Source organism: Erpetoichthys calabaricus, chromosome 3 (assembly GCF_900747795.2).
Source record: "Erpetoichthys calabaricus chromosome 3, fErpCal1.3, whole genome shotgun sequence".
Lineage (NCBI taxonomy): Eukaryota > Metazoa > Chordata > Cladistia > Polypteriformes > Polypteridae > Erpetoichthys > Erpetoichthys calabaricus.
In genome coordinates this window covers 58,004,058-58,029,575 of record NC_041396.2, presented here as the reverse complement: position 1 = coordinate 58,029,575, position 25,518 = coordinate 58,004,058, and the positions used below count along the sequence as shown (strand labels likewise).

The following is a 25,518-nucleotide window of genomic DNA, read 5'->3' as shown; positions in this document are numbered from 1 at the left end:
GAAGTTCACCCCAAGTACCACAGATTCCTTCAACCTTCCCTAACCTCAGCTGGTTCATCACCTGTGCATTCTCAGTGAGATTGGGTGGTTCACAGCCAATTGGAGGATCTGCCCGAAGAACTGTGGACCCAATGTCCAAGTCAGAGGACTAGCTTTAAACAGCTGCTCAAAGCAGCCAGCCCAGCGGGTCACAACTGCAGCATCATCAGTAAGGGCTGTTTCATCACCTGCCCTGACTTCAACTTTCCAAGGAACAGATTTGGATGTGCATAATGCTTCAATTCCTCTGTTAGCAGGATGTGGGTTGTTAGACCATAGATTGTTCATGGAATCCGTGAGCTAGTGACACACTAACACCTTCTTATTTGCCCTCAGAGCCCTTGCAGCCATCCTTCTCAATTCTTGGTACAGACCAGAGCTGCCATCAAGCTGTGCGCTTCAGCTATTCTTGATAATATCCACAGTGCCCTGCGAGATGAAACACCAGTAACACCAACATAACCCTCAGCAACCTTCAGGGTCTTGTAAGGGAAGGTCTCCCACATCACATTAGGATTGGCAGTCGCACCCAAGTCTGCAAGTGCCTCGCACAAACTGTGTGCAAACTCATTAGAAACAGCCTGATCTTGGAGTCTGGCCCAGTCCAGCCTCATTTCCTTAGTAGGTACTAGCCTACTGTACCTAAGCTAGATATTCATAGTAGCAACAAGTCGTCTGTGGTCAGAATTCACACATTGGTAATTTCTGTAAACCCTGCAGTTCTGTAGGAGCCTTCAGCGTCTATCCACATGGATGTGATCAATCTCTTCACTGCACCTCCAGCACTTTAGTATGAATTCCAATGACGCGGCTCAGTATGACAGCCATCAGAGTGACCAGACCAATAAAAGGTGTACCCACCTAGAGAGATCTGGCCAGTCCCAGGTTTACGTACCTTAGAGAGTGCTGCAGAGTTTACGAAGCTCCTCTGACAGCAGAGGAGAGACAATACGTTCTACGCACCTACCCAGATGGGCCACCTCAAATTAGGACCCAAATGCTGCCTTGAAGCGGGCAATGCCTCAGCCCCACACCAGTTCTGATCCCCAATAGGATTGACCCCACCAGCTCTCCAACAGTTTTGACTGTTCTGGGAATGAAGCTCCCGAGGGCTTCCCCCCATCCATTATATAATTACTAGCCAACCTGCAGCGTAGCATACGCCGCATAATCAGGCCACTTTTTTAATGATTTTTAAGCACAGGGAAAAAATTAACATTTGAAAAATCTGTAATTTAATAAACCACCAAGAAAAGTAACATTGTAACAATGCACGGTACGAACCAACATACAATTGTCCATGACTGAAAATTGGAGGACCGTCGTCGCGACTTCTCCTCCCGCTTGGGCTCGTCGGGCGCGGAGGACGGAACATGAGGAGAGGGGAAGGACGCCCATTCCGCCCCCTCTGTCATGGTAGTCTGCTGATTTCTCGTTCAGTATGCAGTGCCAGCTCATGTGCCCACCCACAACTCGTGACCTGAGTCGTTTTCGTCTTTGCACAATCTACATGCACCTGTGAGTCACGTTGACTGTTCATTTTCCAAACAGCGCCTCATTCGGTTTTGTCTCTGGTACAGCCCAAATGCACCTCTGCGCCACGTAGAATTTTCATTGTTCTTTGCAGTTCTGGCTGCTTTTCTATATATAATCCACCAAGTCACCCGACCATGGAAGTAGTGAGGGGGTGGGGGGGGGGGGGTGTACAAAGGGCAGGGATGTAATCAGTGCGAGCGTATGACCTGCACTTACTGGGAATTCCTCGTTCGTGGGGAACAATTGCAAGCCCCGGTTTCCAGCACGAATGGGGTTCAATGGCTTACCCACGTCTCTCTGCACCGGGTAGACACACGTTGATTCATTCAGTGTAGCGCACGTGCAGTTACCTGATGTAGGAATCTGTATAACATTGAAAGAAGTGTTGTTTCCATGAAATACATTTGAACGGTGGCAATGGAAGGCAAATGAACAGTCAACGTGGCTCACAGCTGGATTCACGCCGTGTTTTGTGTCACCTGACCATGGTAGTAGCGGTCGATTTTGGGGGTTTGGAGGGGTGGTGAACAAAGGGCAGGGACGTAATCAGTGCGAGCGTATGACCTGCACTTACTGGGAATTCCTCGTTCGTGGGGAACAAATGCAAGCCCTGGTTGATCCATTTAGTGAAGCACGCGTGCAGTACGGGACATCCAAGGGCATCACAGACCTGTTAATGCTCAATCTCATGCATAATTATTTATTGAACGCTAAACACTTCCGGAAAGACACAGTTGTCTAAAACGGGTTGGTCTGAGGATACAACAGTAAGTGAATGAAAAGATGGAACTCTGGAGAGAGCAAAACAACACAATAGTGAACCCGCAGCACAACAAATGCCGCATAATTATTTATTGATGGTTGAACACTTCTGGAAAGACACAATTGTCTAAAAGGGGAGGGTTTGAGGATACAACAGAAAGTGAATGAAAAGATGGAACTCTGGAGAGAGCAACATACGATTGTCCATGAGTGAAGACTGGTTTTGGCAGATACAGGCACATCTTTTTGAAAGTTTGTCCCTGTGCCTTATTAATTGTCATCGCAAATGCCAATCGAACAGGAAATTGTCTTCGGGTAAAAGTAAAAGGCAAATTTGAATCTGACGGGGTCAGGCATATCCGGGGAATAAGGACAGTTAGTGAGGTAGCAGATGTGATAGTTTTACACTCCAGTACATTGCGGTGAATGGTGGTAACAGACAGTCTATTGCCATTACAAAGACCTTTTGCAGGCAGGAGGTTTCTGAGAAGCATGATGACGGATCCAATTTTAATTTTGAGTTTATGTGGAGGCATGCCAGTAGGAGTAAGACTATTAAGAAATTCCTCGGGGAATGAAAGTTGATCTGCAGGATCATCTGTGACGATGGAGTCCACACTCGTGAAAGTCACCTCATTGTTAGGGATAAGTTTTAGCACTTGTTCATTAAGGTATAGCGAGTCTTCGTTGGTGACGCTTAATACAGCTCACGTGCTGAGTTGTTCCAGAGTGACAGTTGAGAAGTCGATGTCGCCATACAGTTGTTGAACGGGATCAGAAATTAAAGGAAAACAATGTGAAGGCAATGTCACAGGTGTTCCATTTATCCCATCTCCAACATCAAGGAGCCATTGTGCGAAATGTTGTTCTTCAGGAAGAGCTCTCATATTTGTTGTCAGTGTAAGAACATGCATGTGACGCCACAAAGGGTGCTTGTTAATGCAACTGGCGACAGTAAGCACGCGGGAGCCACACATAATGACGGGGAGAATTTGTCGGAAATCTCCACCCAATAGTGTTGTTTTGCCTCCAAAAGGCTGCGTGTCACCTGTGAGGTCACGTAATAACCTGTCAACTGCCTGGAATGCGTATGCGTGTGTCATTGACGCCTTGTCCCATATAATAACTTTGGATTGTAGAAGATGTTGAGCATGTGGTGAGGAAGGTTTGATGTTACATGTGGAAGTAGTACTCAGCTTCAATGGTAATTTAAAAACAGAATAGGCAGTTTGTCCACCCGGTAATAATGTTGCAGCTATTCCTGTAGATGCTACGGTTGTAGGAATGTCTCCCCTAGCTCTGATGGTATGAACCAGGGTTTTGTACACAAAGGTTTTCCCTGTTCCTGCAGGACCATCTAAGAAGAAGCATCGGGGATGGGAATTGTTATATGCAACGTGTAAAACAGTATCAGCAGCGTGTTTCTGTTCTGTGTTGAGTTTGTTGTAGTATTCTATAGCTTGTGAGTGTTCAGCCTGAGCGTCGAAGGTGGGAGATGAATGACACAGTGGAGGAATGTCAGTGGGGGGTAGGTGTAATTTGTGCAGGTTGAAGCCATGTGGTTGCAGCATGTCATTAATGTCAGCGAGAGCATACATGCAAGCAGTGGTTGTGGAATATTTTGTGAGAAAGTCTTCGGAAAGGGAGAGTTTATGCGTGTCCCAAAGGTCTGGAATGTTGTGTGGTTCACCGAAGACACAGATGAAAACAAACATTTCTCGCAAGAATCGTGGCATTCGTATCTGGGATGCCTCTGAAAAGAGTATCATGCCATATCTTGTCATCTTTAAGAAGACCTAATTCTTGGCAAGCTTCTTTGAAAGTGTCACATTCGACACCATTGACTGTTCGTAGATGGTGAAAAATTGGCACCCACAGAACGGGTAAGGAGAAGTCTGAGGTAATAACGTTCGGTGTCGTTAATGGCAACAACAGACATTCTACCGATCACATTTGTGCCTCCTCTGATTCTCTTTTTCCATTTTCCAGAGGATTTTTGAAATGTGTAATGTTGTGGAACATCAGTGTAATGTAACTCTACAGCTTCAGGATCTGTTTTTTTGAGTTCAAACCATGCTAACAGCATAGTGTTTTTGTGGGCGTATCTTTGGAGCGCTTGTTCCTCGTGACCCTCATGAAAAAAGATGATTTATTGTTCCAGCAAATGAACTGGTAATCGGGTAATGACGTGAGATTTTTCTGAAAGACTGTACTCGTTCAAATGCCACATAGCCTCAGGGGCACTAACATACCTACCGTCAAGGAAAGTCTGTATTTCGTCATGTTGAAAAATATCATCGGCTGGCTCCGTGTGAAATGCAATTGATGCAGCATCGTGTCCTTTGTACACATACTTATAAAGATACTTGATACATTGAATGGACGTGCAAACTTCAACGTTAATATGAGCATTGAATTTCTGAGAAAGCCACGCATTGTAAGGAACTATCCAACGGTTGTCGATATCATATTTGCCAACAACGGCAGTTCTCCCTTGTCTTCGGCGGTATACGGGGTATCCTTGTGTGTTTTCTTGAGTCTCTGCTTTGAAGTCTTTCGGGAAATTTTTGGTACACGTGCCGTCTTTCATGCAAGGTGATTTGGCATTGACCGTGCCACACGGACCATGCACCATGCATTCGGTGACAATTTGGAAAAGTCGAGGGTGTATTTCAGGATTTGGAAGCTCAGCGCAGACATATTTGTCTATATCATCTTTGGTCCTTATTTTGGATTGTGAGTCAAGTGTAAGTAACATATATGGCAATGAGGCAATCCTCGTTTTTGGAATTCAATGACGAAGATGTAAGCGAGAACATTGCCAAAAATATTCTTTTCCAGAATATCTGTTAGAAAATGTCACAGGATGATATGAAAGACGCGAGCAACAATGTCAGGTCTGTGTTCTATTTGCTCATGATGGGAAATGGCGTTGCAGATTTCCGGCCAAGCAGGATTGCAGGTGAAGGTTAAAAATAAGTCAGGCTTTCCACATTTGCGGACAATTGCCATCACGTCTTGGTAGTTCTGTTGCATGTACCTTGGACTGCCTTGAAAGGTAGAAGGAAGAATGATCAATTGTCCAGGGCGGAGGTCATGGTGATGTGCTTTCGCAGTGACAGCATCCATAAGTCCCCTGCATTGCTCTACACGCAAATCTTGTTGATGTGACCGAAGGTAATGTAAACGCGCGCCTTCTGTTCTGACATATGTGTTGACGATGTATTGCTGGAAGAGTTTGCCACTGGAATGCAAGACACTAAATGAAGATCTCATGGCAAGCCTGAAAGCATAAAATTGGAGCTGTGTGACTCGCGTTCTTTTCGCGGTTCGCTTTTCCTCAACATGGGTCAATTGTATGTGCCAGCCTGGATCTCCGTAAGGGAATAGCAGTAGATAAACCATGGGGTCACAGTTCATATTGAGAACAGAGATACGCTTGCAAGCATCTTCCCTTGGATATATGCAAATGTCGCGTTGTGCAGGAGGTTCTCCGTCTTCACCTACAAAGATAGCAGTAACATCAGTTTGACAGGACGGATTTGTTGACCTCTGCTGGCCAATGAAGAGCATTGCAAGAAGCACATAGTGCGGTAGGTAGGCCAATGTTATGTTCTTGGACGTGAATGGCGGTATTTTCTTGAAAAGCTGCAGAAAATTGAATGCGATGTTTGTGCATGAACGATTTAGTGCTGTGTTGACACTGAAGGGAATTGGAATAAGTTGTGTCGAAGCATTGCTGGCAATGTTCACATTGCATAATTCGTTCAGTGGTGTGTGTTTTTAAATGCATGTTGAGTTATCTCTGCACTCGGAACGTTTTCGAACAAATTGTGCATTGAAAGATCTGTTTGGAATGCGTTTGTTCAGTGGAGTGGGTGTTTAAATGTGCGTTGACAGATTTCTGACACGTGAAGGTTTTGAAGCAGTGTTGACACTGAAAAGAATTCATTAGGGAATGTGTTTTGAGATGGTTAGTAAGGTATCTGCGTGCGTGAAAGTGTTTGTCGCAAATTTTGCATACAAATGTTTGTGTTGAATGGATCTGCATATGGTTGTGGAGATCCATCTCACCTGTGAAGTCCTCGTTACAAAATGTGCAATTGAAGGTGAGAGTGGAATGAGTTCGTGTTTCTTGAGAGCGCGAGTTGTTTTGAAGCATTTCTGGCAATGTTCACATTGCATCATTCGGTTAGTGTTGTGTTTTTTTAAATGTGCGTTCAGATATCTCTGCACTCAGAAGCTTTTGGAACAAAAGGTGCATTGAAAGTCCTGTGTGGAAAGCGCGTGTTCAGGGGAGTGTGTCTTGAAATGTTTTTCAGGAAGAGGAGAGTGGGCAGATGACGTCACATTAGTGTGGCGAGCAAGTGGGTGTGCATCCTGTGTGCACATACCGACAGTGTCAAAAGATGTCACCAGAAGGTTATCACATGTGTATTTGAGAGGCATGAGAACCTCGTAATGCCCATGATCCAAAGGACCGCTAAAGAGCAGGGATATGGAGAGACGTTGGGTCAGATTGTAAACTCGAGGAGAGGCATGAGGACGTTCTTGGAAGTAAATGCTGATAGTAGCTGGAAGGATTTGGGACATTGCCACAATTTCTGCCTCGCCACCAAAGACTCCGGACGTATTCATGTAGTCAGCGTATTGTTGAGCAGACTGTCTAACAATGTCTCTGTGACTAACAACAACAGACACCACGTCGCCGAAGTTATCCCAATGTTGGCAAACAAAGCCAACAGCCATGTTGCGAAGTTTGAGAGCAACAGTTTCGTCAATGACATTTTTCCAAAAAAACCCGACTGATAGAAACAAACAGTTACCTGATGCAGGAATTTCTATAACATTGAAAGAAGTGTTGTTTCCATGAAATACGTTTGAAGCGGTAGCCATGGAGGGCAAAAGAACAGTCAACGTGGCTCACAGCTGGATTTGGACCGCAGCACAGACCAAAGCGAGTATGTGTTTGATGAGCTGTTCGAGTTGGCGGGCAGTGCTCTGAGGTGCGTTCCCGATCACGTGGGAGGAGGGGTAGAGCTTCTGGGCGGGGCTTCGTTGTTCCTTTCCCATGGTTTTCGATGGTGGACGCGGTCGGGTGTCGCAACCGAAAAGAATAATGAAAAGTCAATGTGGCTCAGAGGTGCATGTGGACTCCTAGCACAGACGAAAGCGACTTACTGGGTGGTCAGTGAGTTTTTGCATCCAGGCACATGAGCAGGCAGTGTGAATGCCTAGAGAGCGAGAGTGGACGCGGGCCAGGGAATAAGAAGTGTTGGTGGGCGGGGAAACATCTTCCGTGTTCCTGCAGGACCATCTAAGAAGACGCATGTTTGTCGCGGATGCGAATTGCTGTATGTAGCGTGTAAAACAGTTTGCTATGGTGCAAGCGGTCGTGCGTCGTAACCGAAAAGTCAACATGGCTCAGAGGTGCATGTGGACTGTAGCCCAGACGAACATAAATGACGGCGTGTTTTCCAAGGCATCGCGTCCGAGTTGGTGGGCGTGGCTCTGCGAGTTGTCGTCGTATCCAATGGTCTTAGACTTGGTGGCCGTGGCTGTCTTGCATGCTTTCCATGGGTGGCTACTTGTCGGCGGTGCGTGCTTTCCATGGGTGGCTACTTGTCAGAGGCTTAGTGAATTATATATATAGATGATATTATATTCATAATACGAGCAGCAGAGCGACTCCTGCTGAAGTTTTTATAGTGGCTGTAATGCCAAACTTGCCAATAGGGTAATAATGTTCAAGTAACTGCCAAAACCGGCCTCAGTAATAAATCTTTCATTATTATAATTACAGTGCATCCGGAAAGTATTCACAGCGCATCACTTTTTCCACATTTTGTTATGTTACAGCCTTATTCCAAAATGGGTTAAATTCTTTTTTTTCCTCAGAATTCTACACACAACACCCCATAATGACAACGTGAAAAAAGTTTACTTGAGGTTTTTGCAAATTTATTAAAAATAAAAAAACTGAGAAATCACATGTACATTAGTATTCACAGCCTTTGCTCAATACTTTGTTGATGCACCTTTGGCAGCAATTATAGCCTCAAGTCTTTTTGAATATGATGCCACAAGCTTGGCACACCTATCCTTGGCCAATTTCGCCCATTCCTCTTTGCAGCACCTCTCAAGCTCCATCAGGTTGGATGGGAAGCGTCGGTACACAGCCATTTTAAGATCTCTCCAGAGATGTTCAATCGGATTCAAGTCTGGGCTCTGGCTGGGCCACTCAAGGACATTCACAGAGTTGTCCTGAAGCCACTCCTTTGATATCTTGGCTGTGTGCTTAGGGTCGTTTTCCTGCTGAAAGATGAACCGTCGCCCCAGTCTGAGGTCAAGAGCGCTCTTGAGCAGGTTTTCATCCAGGATTGTCTCTATAGATTACTGCAGTCATCTTTCCCTTTATCCTGACTAGTCTCCCAGTCCCTGCCGCTGAAAAAACATCCCCACAGCATGATTCTGCCACCACCATGCTTCACTGTAGGGATGGTATTGGCCTGGTGATGAGCGTTGCCTGGTTTCCTCCAAACGTGACGCCTGGCATTCACACCAAAGAGTTCAATCTTTGTCTCATCAGACCAGAGAATTTTCTTTCTCATGGTCTGAGAGTCCTTCAGGTGCTTTTTGGCAAACTCCAGGCGGGCTGCCATGTGCCTTTTACTAAGGAGTGTTCCGTCTGGCCACTCTACCATACAGGCCTAATTGGTGGATTGCTGCAGAGATGGTTGTCCTTCTGGAAGGTTCTCCTCTCTCCACAGAGGACCTCTGGAGCTCTGACAGAGTGACCATCGGGTTCTTGGTCATCTCCCTGACTAAGGCCCTTCTCCCCCGATCGCTCAGTTTAGATGGCCGGCCAGCTCTAGGAAGAGTCCTGGTGGTTTCGAACTTCTTCCACTTACGGATGATGGAGGCCACTGCGCTCATTGGGACCTTCAAAGCAGAAGAAATTTTTCTGTAACCTTCCCCAGATTTGTGCCTCGAGACAATCCTGTCTCAGAGGTCTACAGATAATTCCTTTGACTTCATGCTTGGTTTGTGCTCTGACATGAACTGTCAACTGTGGGACCTTATATAGACAGGTGTGTGCCTTTCTAAATCATGTCCAATCAACAGAATTTACCACAGGTGGACTCCAATTAAGCTGCAGAAACATCTCAAGGATGATCAGGGGAAACAGGATGCACCTGAGCTCAATTTTGAGCTTCATGGCAAAGGCTGTGAATACTTATGTACATGTGCTTTCTCAATTTTTTTATTTTTAATAAATTTGCAAAAACCTCAAGTAACCTTTTTTCACGTTGTCATTATGGGGTGTTGTGTGTAGAAATCTGAGGAAAAAAATGAATTTAATCCATTTTGGAATAAGGCTGTATGTAACATAACAAAATGTGGAAAAAGTGATGCGCTGTGAATACTTTCCGGATGCACTGTATGTTATTTCACAGGCCACATATGTTTTCTGACTCTTGGAAGAATCTTTTAAAGGATTGTTTTGATTGCCACTGCTCCACATGGCTAATTCTCATATATTCGGCCCACACCGCCATCCATACAATGGGTTTTCTCAGCCTTTATGGTCCCTCTCCCCAGTTTTTCCTTTTTAAATTCATTGATGACTCACTAGCAGCAACTGCATTTAAAAACAGGCAAAAATATCACACAGTGCTGCCTATTGCTTAGGTGACCATCTCACAACCCACAGAAACCCAATTGTCAACGAACGACCACAATCTCCAACCCACCGAACTTGTAAAACAAATTCATTCAAAATGTATGCCTATTACATTTTCACTTCTGTGGCATAAAATACAAATGTCAGATCAAAGCCTACAGGGCAGTTGCAGTATGGGATATGTGAATATCCTTAACAGTACCCACAAGGCTGTGGGCAACGAATCAAACAAGAATGATTTGTTTGAGGAACGGATTAACTGTTTAGTGATTGAAAAGAAAATCTAAAGTGTTATGTTATGCTGCACATCTTGCTAAGGTAACCACTGCAGTCCATGAAAGAACAGATTTCCATTCAATAACAAAATCTATTCTATGGATTCTAAGGAAGTCTAAGGATTTCTTGAATAGGACATTGGAGACAAATGTCAAAAATGGCATAAATGCATTCAGCAATATAGGTACATTAAGGTTAGCTGATCATGATGAATTGGATCAGCTATGCAATATGTCTCATATAGTTTAGAACATAAACTATTAAAACAATTACTTTTACTTATTTTTTCCCTACTTTATGATGTTGCGAACAAAACACCTATTGGTGACAAAAAAGTCATTTTAAGTTTAATCATCACCTAATAATGTGGTGTTTTTAATGACATTTTTTACCATTTCTAAAAATCATTCAATAACAGTGTACTTTGTATAACTAGGTTTTCATTTTTTATATATCTTTTTAATGCAATTAGATCTCCATATTGATAGGCTACTACATTCAAATTTGGCTTATTGTATATATTATAAAAAATGAGTATTTTAACTTTTGATGATGATCTCAGTGACAGAATAAATAAGTAATAATTTCTGAAAATGAAAAAAAAAACATAAGCAAAGTATTTTAGACTTTATTGCCAAAGAAATGTGAAGGAACACAAGAAGAAATACCACTTCAGAGACAGCCACATTGTGAAGGACTTAGTCAATTTGAAATACTGTTCTGAATTATATCTTACACCTAAGCTAATTACTGTAATCGTAGAAGACATTTTTCAAAAGGTCCCTTTTTAAAACTACACTCTCTAATGATAATAGCTGCGCAATTATTCCCAATGTTGAAGCCGATGTCAAAGCTTGATGACTAAGTCTTGAATATAAAATAGTTTTCATATGTCATTTACTTAAGTAGAAATTAAGACAGAAAGGATGACTCATAAATAACACATATTTTGTTTATTTTTAGCTGTTCTGTAAAAAAAAAAAAAAAAAAAAGGAGCGGAGATACTGTAGGCTGAGTATAAAATGTGTATACATGTGATGACTATAAGTTAGACAAATTTTACCTAAGCTACAATGGAGCTGCAGGTTCTCAGTTACACATTTAAATCTTCAAATAAACCTAAAGTGGGTGCATATTGTTTTCTCAGCCACTTCAGACAATTTCCTCCACAAAATCTAATTGAAAAAATTCTCCCGAAGATAGTGACATTACCTTTATTAAATATAGCACTGTGCTTCCAGTCCATGAAGTCTGAACTGAATAATTAATAAAAACAAAAAAGCAGGTTGTCGGATCCATTTGATTAATGTGTACATTTTCTGCCTCACTGAAAGACCTCAGTGATATCGACAGGTTTCCTTGTACTAAAAATGTAACCAAAAGATTGTGGTTTATAACTAAAAAATCTAATTTTTTTTTTAATCATTATGCAGCTGTTAGTATTATCAAACATGAAGCCAGAAACATCTATTAGAAAGCTTGGATATAAAACTAGTCAAACAGCCTGACAATATAATATGCTTGTACTCTCAACGTAAAAAGTACTGGCACTACAATCATCAATGGCAAGGCATTTTGTATCTAACATCTGGGGCAATAGGGCATCCGAGTATCATCCATTTTGCATTATACTGAATTCTAAAACTTCAAGATAGGTAGAAGATTTCTTAATCAGCTGCACTATAAGCTAGAACTTTATTGAAGCTGCTATTGACACTATTCCTGAAGGTTTTTCATAATCTAAATCAATTAAATCATCTGTCTGTATAAAATGCTCATATTTCTGTCAAGTTTTCTGAATTTCTGTTATTTAACTCTATTTTATTTTCAATTTTTGTTTACATCCCATTTGATCTCAACTTTTTCTACCAATTTAAAACATATGGTAGGAAGAATAATGCTTTATTATACCCACAACTGGAATCACAAAGAAGGTAGTGCGTGATATTACTTAATATTTTATAATGTCTATGGCTCTCAGGATTTTTTTTTTTTAATTACGCTATATGCCAGAATTTTCCTTTTTGTGTGCAGATTTCTCAAATGTGAACAGTAATAACCAAATTAATAATATATGTCACCCTTTTAATAATGAGTAGCAAGTCGTTCAAGTGCAAGTTTCTCACTATTCGTGTCTTACAAAAATCAGTCAAAAAATGGAAAGTTGGTGTATGGTTTGTCTTGATTAACATAAATCATAGGACACCCTCTTATATTGTAATAATCTGACAAAATATAACATTACAAATTAAAAAATGAAGTAAACAAAATAAAGGAAAGCAAAATAAAAACATACTGGCTGTGAACTGCCTAAATTTAAACAGCAATACCTCAAGTTTATAATCAAGTGGCTCTGAGGTGAAAAAATACAATCAATGATTATTAAGTATAAGTTCAGTTTGACTCTTCTTGTTGTCTTAATGTCATTTTTTTCTGGCCTTTTTCATTCTTATTATGTGTTTTGAAGCTTCGAAACCTTTTTTTGATTTAACGTTCATTTAATTAACTTAAATATTTTGCAGTGTTCTTATCATATCATTTTGTTTTTCACATGCACCACTATTTTGTTTACAGTTTACATAGTGTCACTAAAGAAACTAATAAGAGTACATGTCCTCTGATGTCATCACTGAGAAAAGGTCAGCACGGGGCATTTTGTGAGATTGTATCAATCCTTAACACTAGAATCCCTGAAGCCTAGGAAAAATGTTGTAATGATGGCAAATTTAAATTCCATCACATCTCTTCGTCAGCGTCTTTGTTTTGCAAATGTGTCAATTAGCTCATGCAGAAGGCAGCCTGCTATCCCATCCCCCACCGACGCAGCTGAAGTTTTCCCAGCTCAAGTCCGTTTATCTGGATGTGAGGTGTCTGGAATTGTATAGGGTAAATAATATATTATTTTTTGGAATACATACATTTCATGTGGGGGCACACATACCCTAAAGGCAGGGCTATTCAAATGGCGCCTTGCGGGCCACATGCAGCCCAGAAGCAACCTCCGAGTGAACCAGCCCATGGTCCCACCAGAGCTCTTGCCTGCAACTAAAATGGTCTCAAATGCAACCAAAAATAGGCTTTGGTGATTATCATTTCTACTTAGTTTGCCAGTTGCAAATGAAATCATTGAAACTTTAAACTAATTATATTGCAACAGATGCAAAAGGCCATTCTTGTATTATTAAGCATATGTGCTGGTATGGGTTCCCCCTTGCATATTCCCTGAGCTGCATAAAGGCTGGTTTATATCCCACGCTGAGTGAAAGAGACTCACGCTGAAAATGACATCAGACTTGGAGACGCACTCAGGAAAATAGTCCTATGTACACGGCGCTGCTGAGGGGATGGCCATGAATTTCAACGAGAGGCTAGTTACGCTTGAGCCAGAATAATGAACAAAGGGCTGAATATGATGCAAAACTATTGAAATTCATCAGCCCATCATATAGGTCAACTATTATGAATATATCTGTGCTCTGTAGAATTCAGTTGTCCCTTCTGATTTGGCGCGGCACACTAAGGTGTGATTATCACCGATCTCCTTGTGTTTGCACATCTTTGCATGCGGTTTCTCTTTTGATTTAACGCATACTCCATGCAAAATGCCAGCCTGTCCGTCAGTACACATGTACGAGCAGTCACCTGCCCACTGTTTCGTCACAAACAGCGATGTGGTGATGTCTGCGTTTTAAGGTTCAAAGTGTATTACAGTTGTTTTACCGGGGAGCTCTGTGACTGACGGCGGACAGTAAACTTTATTAAAATGGTATCAAAAATGCCACTTTGTTAGTTCTTACTTCAGTTGTTTTGGCATACACACTATATGCTCTGTTACCAATAAATTCAAACATGAAAAATGAAAAAACATGGAAAATAAGATTTAGCAAAAAAATAATAGTAATAATTATAATTAATAATTTATTCCTTGGCACCCAAGAACTATGTACAAAGACATTTTAAAGCCAAATCACTAAAATAAATGTACCAATCCACTTACACATCATACATGGGTTGGGTTTGGGGACAATTCCAACAGAAAATGCTTTGTTGTGGAATTCTAATTTAATCTCTGTAATTTGATTTTGTTTATTAAAACCGTGTGAATGAAATAGCTTTTATAAAAAAAAAAAAAAAATCCCTTGCCTGTCATGACCACACTTTTACACTGGGGGAGGATCTCATATTTCAAAAGGGAAACCAATGTTATTGCTACTACCTCAGATTCTGTTCAGTTATAGCTTTTGTTGGTTTTTTTTATACATTATTAATGTGCCTGACACAGATGTAACCAAATGTAAAAGGGAAACAATGAATAAACATTACCTGTTTTTAAATATATTCATTTGTTTTGATTTAAAATTTGTCATTACCTGCTGCTTACCGGCTGTTGAAAATGTCTGTCCCTGGTAAATTTCTTGGTTTGAAAATATGGCCCAATTGAAATTGTATTTGAATAGCCCTGCTCTAAGGTAAATCTAGAAATACTACAACACTAAAAGGCCAATAAATGTAGCACCATAGACTGGAAATAGGCTTGCAAGATCTAACACAAAGACAATTTCACTTGGTAATATTGCTTTAAAAAATAAATTACATTAATCATATTATAGAAATTTCTTAAAATGACAAAGTTGACAGTTGTAATTAACATTTTAATAACTTTAAGAAAGTGTGTAGAACATCTTCCGGGAGTTAGTACTAGTGGTGCTTAATGAAGAAATGGCAACATTATGGAGACGTTTTTCCACTCCTGATAAAAAGCATTAAATACTTCAATTGTGCTATTTAACACTGAAGTTTCTCTCAGGTGCAAGTGTTTTTTTAAAATACGTTTTGTTTAATGTGAAGATTCTACAGGTGAAGGATAAATACTGCAGTTTATACTGTATATATTAATGTATTATACCATTAGTATCATATATTCTTTAATAGCTAACTATCTTCTGTGGTTTTAGAATTTAGAGAACTTAGATTTATCTTAAATCAATGAAACAATTTTCTTCCGTTTACACACCGCAATTGGCCCACAAACAATTAAAATCACATTAAAGGATGAAAACAACAACTGTTATATTAAACAAAATCTGCAATCTGTACCTTCAGTAGAAGGAAAAATTTTCTGTCCTTCACTTTTTGTTTCTGCCAGCTTTCCAGTTCTAAGCAACACCTCAGCAAAGTTCTCCAAGGAGCTGTGCTGGTACGAGGTATACGTTACTTCACTCTGAAAAACAGTTTTATATATTTAAATATAAATGACAATATAAATATGTTTGTATATGATATTCTATTGATTTTTTCTATTCAAAAAAAGTGTTAATGTATTTTTATTTTATGAAGCTGAAAGATACAAAAAAGAACAGTATGACTTGAACCAATCACAATGTCACATGACAAATTATTTGACTCATTAGTAAGGAATCACAAAAAGTTTGGTTAATCTCATAACAGCAGCTAGTGACGAGACAACTAAAAATTAAAACAACCATGAAACAGAATATTGCTGAGCGGCAGTACCAAGCAGTGAGCTTCCCTCTACTTAGTACATAAACTTTTCTCTAACACTAAGGGCGGTCTTTAATTAAATCTGTAACGGTGATTTGACCAAAACCCCATTTTAGCACATCTCACTCTTCAGTAAACTTATAAATAAATGCAAATATCTATGTCCAAGCAAATGATAATTTATCTTGGTTGTTTAGTGGTGAGGTTAGAATGGTTTACCTTTCTATGAATAAAGGGTGCCACAGCCTGTCCCAAATACATGCACAAAATTGAGTATATAAATAACCCACATATTCACTAGATCCTGTTAAGTTCTGTTTGTTTATCTACACTGGTAGCATTGGAAAAGTGACCACATCTAAAACTGATGCTCTACTTTGTTAATGGTATGATATAAAAAAAACACATAATTTGTTTGGATTCTCATAGCTACAAAAATTACAAAACACAGTAACATATTGTCAGATGAGCAGGTAAGGTCCGAGCCTTAGAGGGAAGAATTTCAAGAGCTCACTGGGAAAAAGGTAACACACCAGCTTACATATCTTCCTGTTTGCCCACATCACAGAAGATGTTGTACAAGAAAAACCCTGACTCTACCTTCTCCTCAACTACTTTCCCTTTTTTCTACTATAAAATTGACCAAGACAGAAGATCCATCAGACCACAGAATAGATCATGAGACAAGTGCTAAACTTATTTTTGACATACTGCCTTTTAAACACTTATAAGCTAATAAGTGGTACAGTGATCCCTCGCTATATCGTGCTTCGCCTTTCGCGGCTTCACTCTATCGCGGATTTTATATGTAAGCATATTTAAATATATATCGCAGATTTTTTGCTGGTTCGCGGATTTCTGAGGACAATGGGTCTTGTAATTTCTGGTACATGCTTCCTCAGTTGGTTTGCCCAGTTGATTTCATACAAGGGACGCTATTGGCAGATGGCTGAGAAGCTACCCAACTTACTTTCTCTCTCTCTCTCTTGCGCTGACTTTCTCTGATCCTGACATAGGGGGTGTGAGCAGGGGGGCTGTTTGCACACCTAGACGATACGGACGCTCGTCTAAAAATGCTGAAAGATTATCTTCACGTTGCTACCTTCTGTGTGCAGCTGCTTCTTGAAGCGACATGCTGCACGGTGCTTCGCATACTTAAAAGCTCAAAGGGCACGTATTGATTTTTTACTTTGTTTTTCTCTGTCTCTCTCCCTGCTCCTGACGGAGGGGGTGTGAGCTGCCGCCTTCAACAGCTTTGTACCGGCGGTGCTTCGCATACTTAAAAGCCAAACAGCCCTATTGATTTGTTTGCTTTCCTCTCTGTTTCCTTTGAAGAGGAAGATATGTTTGCATTCTTTTAATTGTGAGACAGAACTGTCATCTCTGTCTTGTCATGGAGCACAGTTTAAACTTTTGAAAAAGAGACAAATGTTTGTTTGCAGTGTTTGAATAACGTTCCTGTCTCTCTACAACCTCCTGTGTTTCTGCGCAAATCTGTGACCCAAGCATGACAATATAAAAATAACCATATAAACATATGGTTTCTACTTCGCGGATTTTCTTTTTTCGCGGGTGGCTCTGGAACGCAACCCCCGCGATGGAGGAGGGATTATGTATTGCCAGATGTTACCCCAGTATTTTTAAAAAAATTATCTGTAATATTCCATGTTTTGAAGAAAAAAAAAAGCAAAAAAGGAAGAAGTCTGAGCTAGTAATACCAACAAAATGATGGTGGCACACATCTCCTGTTTGAAAAAACTATGATTTCCTTGCCAATTATGAAAATGATGGACAAAAACTATGGTGAATCCAAAACTGAGGCTGTGTCATGAAATTTTTGCACTGTTAACCCGTAGCTGGCACTGTAAAAAAAAAATATACATTTTATTATGAGTGCTAAAATTACTACATAGTGTCAATGCTTTGCTTTCATACATGGCATAAAACATACTGCACAAATGCCCCTTGAAGGCACTATGCTGGTTTGCCTTAATGAAATAACATGAATTGGTAGTACCAGGGTGTGACAGGCTGTGCAAGCAAAAAGTCTTAACTGCATCAGTTAACTAAAGTTCTAAAATTCTTCACTCAAATTCCATTTTCTTAATAAAATTAATTACACCCTATCTCTGCATTGACTTTGAATCAAACTATAAATGGTAAAACAGAGGTGCAATGCATGCTTCTACCTAAGAATCCGATATTGAATAATTACTGAAATTAGAGATAACAGAGCAAGTGCTTAAGATTTCATGCAAGCAACTTTAACTCCATGAACAGCACCCATAATGAGTCTTCCCAATACATGGTTTTTAGTACCAACTACCATAAAGCAGAAACTAACCAAGAATGAAGCTCATTCAAGAGGAGTGTGGGTTGTGGGCCACAATTTTCAAACTGAAAGCATGTAACACATCTTTCAAAATATGCATGTCATTGTGTGCAGTCTGAAAGTTGCCAAATGCTCAAATAATCTTTTAAATAAGATTTTAACTGCTACACTACTCAGCTGTTGACATTAAATTGTGTTTGTCTTCCCAAAAACCTTAGCATGTCAAAGAAAAAAACAAAAAAAAACGCTGCAATGTATGATACTTACCATCTTCAAAGCTGCTAAATCCAATGCAATAATGCTGGTGTCTAACACCTATCCTGGCATACACAATTCTCTCAAAGCAGAATTTACTATTCAGAAAATAGGGAACTACTCATTTACTTTTATACTTACTTTATCTATGCAATACTCAGTGTGGAAAGACTCATAAAAAGCATTACAACTTTGTTTATTCAAATCGTGATTTTCCACTTCCATGTTGTTTAGTGCCGAGACCAGCTGATGGTCCTAAAGAATGAGAAGGGAATGTAGAAAATATTAAATGATACTTTTTAATTACATTCCTTCAATTACTAAATTCTTCAAAAAATTATTTGCAGAAAGCAATAAACAGCATTCTTACTTTATAACACCTTGATCATTAAAGTGTTATCAATTTAAAGTGCTGTGTTTATTCAAGTAATGGGGTCAGTCATTGTTAAAGAAAATGTCTAAAAATAAATATAAATGTAGACATTTATGAAGACTATATGAAGAGTATTACAAGCACCTTACCCACACATAACCCACACATTTACTCTTCATTCATTAAAAAAAATCTGATCATGTTACTCCCAAAATAAATTATTCATTACTGAACAGCAGCATTGCCTCAAGAAGATGGCATTTTATAGCAAAATAAAAAATATTCTACATCTCATTGGTATTTTTCACTGTTGACAAATTTCAGTGATACCAGCCACAAGCTAGTCATAAAATGGCAAACCACAGATTACTAACCAGCTGCCTCATCCACATACTGAAATGGCTCCTAACCTGTGAGTACTGGACTTCCAGGTGCATCGTACTGTAATTCTCCCTGCCTTATTTTACTGCATACTCCTCCACCGTTAAACTATTACTACATGTACATGTAAGTCTTCTTCTTCTTCTTTCGGCTGCTCCCATTAGGAGTTGCCACAGTGGATCATCTTCTTCCGTATCTTTCTGTCCTCTGCATCTTGTTCTGTTACACCCATCACCTGCATGTCCTCCCTCACCACATCCATAAACCTCTTAGGCCTTCCTCTTTTCTCTTGCCTGGCAGCTCTATTCTTAGCATCTTTCTCCCAATATACTCAGCATCTCTCCTCTGCACATGTCCAAACCAACGTAATCTCGAGTCTCTGACTTTGTCTCCCAACCGTCCAACTTGAGCTGACCCTCTAATGTACTCATTTATAATCCTGTCCATCCTCATCACACCCAATGCACATCTTAGCAACTTTAACCCTGCTACCTCCAGCTCTGTCTCCTGCTTTCTGGTCAGTGCCACCTTCTCCAACCCATATAACATAGCTGGTCTCACTACCGTCCTGTAGACCTGCCCTTTCATTCTTGCTGATATCAGTTTTTCACAAATCACTCCTGCCACTCTTCTCCACCCATTCCACCCTGCCTGCACTCTCTTTTTCACCTCTCTTCCACAATCCCCATTACTCTGTACTGTTGATCCCAAGTATTTAAACTCATCCACCTTCGCCAACTCTACTCCTTGCATCCTCACCATTCAACTCACCTCCCTCTCATTTACACACATGTATTCTGTCTTGTTCCTACTGACCTTCATTCCTCTCCTCTCTACAGCATATCTTCACCTCTCCAGGGTCTCCTCAACCTGCTCTCTACTCTCACTACAGATCACAATGTCATCAGCAAACATCATAGTCCATGGGGACTCCTGTCTAATCTCGTCTGTCAACCTATACATCACCATTGCAAATAAGAAAGGGCTCAGAGCCGAGCCCTGATGTAATCCCACCTCCACCTTGAATGCATCCGTCACTCCTACCGCAAACCTCACCACGGTCACACTTCCCTCATATATATCCTGTACATCTCTTACATACTTCTCTGCCACTCCCGATTTCCTCATACAATACCACAGCTCCTCTCGAGGCACCCTGTCATATGCTTTCTCCAGGTTCACAAAGACGCAATGCAACTCCTTCTGGCCTTCTCTATACTTCTCCATCAACACCCTCAGAGCAAACATCGCATCTGTGTTGCTCTTTCTTGGCATGAAACCATACTGACGCTCACTAATCATCACCTAACTTCTTAACCTAGCTTCCACAACTCTTTCCCATAACTTCATGCTGTGGCTCATCAATTTTATCCCCCTGTAGTTACTACAGTTCTGCACATTCCCCTTATTCTTAAATACCGGCACCAACACACTTCTTCTTCACTCCTCAGGCATCCTCTCACTTTCCAAGATTCCATTAAACAATCTGGTTAAAAACTCCACTGCCATCTCTCCTAAACACCTCCATGCTTCCACAGGTATGTCATCTGGACCAACGGCTTTTCCATTCTTCATCCTCTTCATAGCTGTCCTCACTTTCTCCTTGCCAATCCGTTGCACGTCCTGATTCACTATCTCCACATCATCCAACCTCTTCTCTCTCTCGTTCTCTTCATTCATCAGCATCTCAAAGTACTCTTCCATCTGCTCAACACACTCTCCCCGTTTGAGTACGTTTCCATCTTTATCCTTTATTACCTTAACCTGCTGCACATTCTTCCCAGCTCGGTCCCTCTGTCTAGCCAATCGGTACAGGTCCTTTTCTCCCTCATTAGTGTCCAACCTCTCATACAACTCATCATATGCCTTTTCTTTAGCCTTCGCCACCTCTCTCTTCACCTTGCGCCTTATCTCCTTGTACACTTGTTTACTTTCTGCATCTCTCTGACTAATCCACTTCTTCTTTGCCATCCTCTTCCTCTGTATACTCTCCTGTACTTCCCCATTCCACCACCAGGTTTCCTTTTCCTCCTTCCTCTGTCCAGATGTCACGCCAAGCACCCTTCTTGCTGTCACCCTTACTACATCTGCTATAGTTTCCCAACTGTCTGATAACTCTTCGCTACCACCCAGTGCCTGTCTCACCTTCTCCCAAAACTCAAACTTTCAGTCTTCCTTTTTCAGTTTCCACCATTTGATCCTTGGCTCTGCCTTCACTCTCTTCCTCTTCTTTATCTCCAACGTCATCCTACAGACCACCATCCTATGCTGCTTAACTACACTTTCCCCTGCCACCAATTTGTTCAACTTGAACTCAAGTTCAGAAAATACATGCACATATATGTAATAAGTTTAAAGTCCAATTTGGTTACTGTTGCACACATAGGCATCAAAATGGAGTATGAATTTACTGAATTTTTCAATCAGTCTTCAATCGTTCAACTAAAATAGCCACCTGCTCCCAAAAGGAGACACTATGATATTTTTCAAATCGTACTAAGCACTCGCCTTTCTATGAGATAAGGATGATTTCATAGGGTAGCATTTCTAAATTTGGGATTTCTCTACCCCCTGCTGTGACAAGCAGACCTTTCTCTAATGAACAAGAAAAATATTTTCAAGTTCAGAAGCTTGCTGGAGGTCTGGCAAAGTCTCTTTAATGGCTGCCAGCTGTGTGTTAACCTGGTAACCAAAGAGAACATGCTAGATGTAATGGTATCATGATTAGGAAAAGAACTGATATATTTATTACAACATTGTTACCCAGCTGAGTATCTGCAGTTTATGTACAGAAGGAACTAAAAATAAAAAAGAAAGCTGTTTTTTGTATGTTACAAATGCTTTTATTTAGATTCCCCCAAAACTGTTATCTTAAAGTTTTTGTTTTGGAATTCTTATTTACTTCAAATTAATCTTTTAATCACATATGTTTAAGCAAAGAAATAGTACAATAAAGAATTCAAAGTTTTTTTTTTTAATGTTAAAGTTACTTTTTCTCAAAAATGCCACGCTGGTGTTCTGAAAAAAAGTTCAATTCAAAATGGAAAAGCTTCTAGTTTCAAAAATATGTCTATATGTTTCAGAAATACATTTATAACAAAAAAGCAATGACTAATTTTGTCACAGATTTTCATAATGAATACTATAGGCAGAGCTTGTCTTTAAAAACGAGTACACATGATGAATGCTATGGCAGTAGTAGCAAGTCCCAAATCCTTCAGTGCTGGCATTACATTTGCAGAAGCTACAAACTATAAAATATTTTTCTCCTTCTCTCTCAGACTACACCTCCCTTTCATGCTAAATATGTTGCAACTCCACATCATCATTGTATTCTGGCTAAAACTGGTAATATTTAGCATCAAGACTAATATTCCAGCATTGTTTTGCAGTCAAGAATTTCAGAGGCATAACAGAGAGCTAAAGAAAAAGGTATACTCTAAGTACAATACAGTACAGTAACTGCTATGAAGGTAAATTGGCACTGTAACTTTAGCCTAGACCAGTACCATCATCTTTAAGGAAGAAAAATAATCTTACATATACAGAAGGTGACAAGTGATAAGAGGGAAACCCAGATATTTTTCAATAATAGAAAAGTCTCACAAACATACTCTTTTGCAGTGATACTTTGGACATATATGTACTTAATAATATGAAATATATGTTCAATTTTATGCAAAATTATTTCCTGCTCAAAAGTTAACATGTGGTATTTTTATTGATTTTCATTTGGACTGCTGCCCAACTGGTCATAAATTTTAAGGTACTCAAGAAGCTTCCCATTTTCTTAAATTTTACTGAACATAGCTTCACTATTGACTGTGACAAATGACAGCAATCTACAATAGGGAAAAATAAAATTAACTTTAAAATCAAACAATTTATCCTTCTATTTTTTACCAAATAAATAAGTAATTGTGCATTTCAGTTAAGTTTTCAGAATTCCAGAAATTTTACCAATCCATTGGCTAAAATTTATACTTTGTTAACACTGCACAGAAACAAATTGTCACCTAAACATTTATTCTAAAAGTATTACAAATGGGAGAGAATAAAATCACATTAACTGAAACAACACTACTCATACAATACTACTTACTTGTGCAGGTCGTAGATAACTGATCGACTTTTTCCACCACTGTGAGTCACTCACAGCATGTAGTACAGCTTTTGTTGTCATAGAGGTGGTTGACAAAACCTCAATGGTTTTAGCTGTTGTTCGATGCAACAGATCTACAGACTGATTAGATGTTGCAGCATTTGCATCAGTCTACAAAATGAAATATTCAACAAAGTGGTGTGATTGATAATAAAGCAATTGTACTTCTCACAGCACATAAATCATATACAGTATTTGAATGTTACTTCAGATCCCATCTTCAGTAATTACCACCATCATACTAAAAAGCAAAGTAAATACTAAAAAAGCAATCTTTTCAGACAAAAACTCACATATTAAAAAATGTCCATATATCAGAAATATTACAAAATAAGGAAAGTAAAATAAAGCATGTTAAAGCACTTTATAAAATAATCAGCTGAAGCACACAAATGCACATATACGTTTTGTTTACTTAATTTAGTAGTTAACTATTAAGTACCATATATCAAATTAAACTATAATATGTTGGTTTCATCTGCCTCAATAAAGGCAATAATCTTCATTCTGTGTGAAGAAATGCTGCTACTGCACATTAACCCGTGCACTTATCTAATCTAATTTCTGAACACAATCGTGTTTAACAAGATAGATTGAAAACAGCTATTTTTGAGATAAATATTTAAGGAAAATTAAAATTAATAATTATTGCATAAATAATATAAAATATCATACACAAGAGAAAGGATAGACATAAAAAAATTTCAAAATATCAAGTTACCAATTCCATGGAAATGTCTGGACACCCCAAGCCAAACTAAATATTTTTGACATGTAAAGTAAAAAATATTAAATGCAACTTTGATGGTAAACAACCGAAAACAATGTCATTTTTATGAAGATGCTAATATACTGTTACAATTTATCTAATGAACTTGGAAAAAGTAAAGGAAATATTAGAGTAAATTTGGCATTTGTAAAAATCTGGACACCATACTAAGTCAATACTTAGTAGCACCCGCTTTGGCAAAAATCACAGCTTACAAACATTGTTTGTAGCCAGTTGTGAGTCTTTGAATTCTTGTTCTGTAGATTTTCCCCATTCTTTTTTTGTACATTAGTTCTAGCTATGAGATATTCTTAATCCCACAGATTTTCAGTGATGTTCAAGTCTAGAGACTGCTAGGGCCATTCTAAAACCTTTATCCTGTGTTTCTTGACATACCTCACAGTAGTTTTCAAAGAGTACTTTGGATCATTGTCATGTTCAGAATCCATCATTGTTCAGCTTCCTTTTCCTGCCTGACTGTTTAACATTCCCCTCAAGAATTTGATATTTAGTGGAATCCAATGTTCCCTGCACTCACAATGTTTCCTGAACCACTAGCTGTAATGCAACCCATACTTAACAGCTGGCAAGATGTTCTTTTCTTAAAATGCAGCTCCTTTTTTTTTTTTTTTTTTAAACAAGCATACACTTTGGGATTGTGGCCAAAGAGTTAAATTTTAACTTCATCTATCCCCAGAACTTGTTTCCAAAATGCCTCTGCCTTATGGAGATGGTGTACAGCATACTTAGGACTTTGTTTTTTGTTATGAGAACACAGGTAAGGTTTACTTCTGATGGCTATCCATGTAACTAACACTGTTTTCTTGATCTTTCAGATGTTCCAATGATCTCTAAAATTTCCCTTAACTTCAATTTTTAATGATACCCTGTACGGCTCCCACTGGAAAAGATCTGAACACTTCCCACTAGACAAAGACCATGCTGCACACCCAGAAAATACTGGAGGGATTACATCTCTTGGTGGGCTTGGGAATGCCTCATAATGCCCCAGAGAAACAGCTTGATTGTGTGGCTAGAGACAGGAAAGTCTGGGCTTACCTGCTTGGCCTGCTGCTGCTTGTGACCATCATTAGGAAAAGCAATCTGAGGTGAGATTTTACACTGTGGTATTTGTTAGTTGGAATCGCTTTGAAATTTTTTTTACAGTCTTCCCATGCTTTGTAGATATGAATTAGTTAATGTTAGATCCTCAGTCAGTTTCTTAGAATAACCCTTGGTTGTTGAGTGTTGCACAATGTTTGCAGACTCAAAGAATTTATTAAGCTCTGTATTTGCCATCACTCTTGACCAGACTAACACCTACTGAGCTAAGCCAGACCAGGCAAATGACTTAATGTGTTCTGAAACTTTACAACTAAAAGGGTGTCCAAACTTTTGCAAATCTCACATTTAAATTTTTATCTTTTACATTTTTTAGTTAATCAAA

The 25,518-nt window shown here is 39.5% G+C and overlaps 1 protein-coding gene across 1 annotated transcript in view; it reads right to left on the bottom strand.

Annotated features, from left to right (window-relative positions):
* nbas (NBAS subunit of NRZ tethering complex) overlaps window positions 1-25,518 on the bottom strand; it is a 463,213-nt gene that overhangs the window by 240,744 nt on the left and 196,951 nt on the right. Inside the window, exons 36-38 of the mRNA XM_028796843.2 lie at window positions 23,243-23,413; window positions 18,528-18,641; window positions 15,395-15,518 (exon numbers count right to left, since the gene is read on the bottom strand). Of these exons, the coding sequence (XP_028652676.1) occupies window positions 15,395-15,518; window positions 18,528-18,641; window positions 23,243-23,413 (409 nt within the window). The remainder of the gene's footprint in view (window positions 1-15,394; window positions 15,519-18,527; window positions 18,642-23,242; window positions 23,414-25,518) is intronic.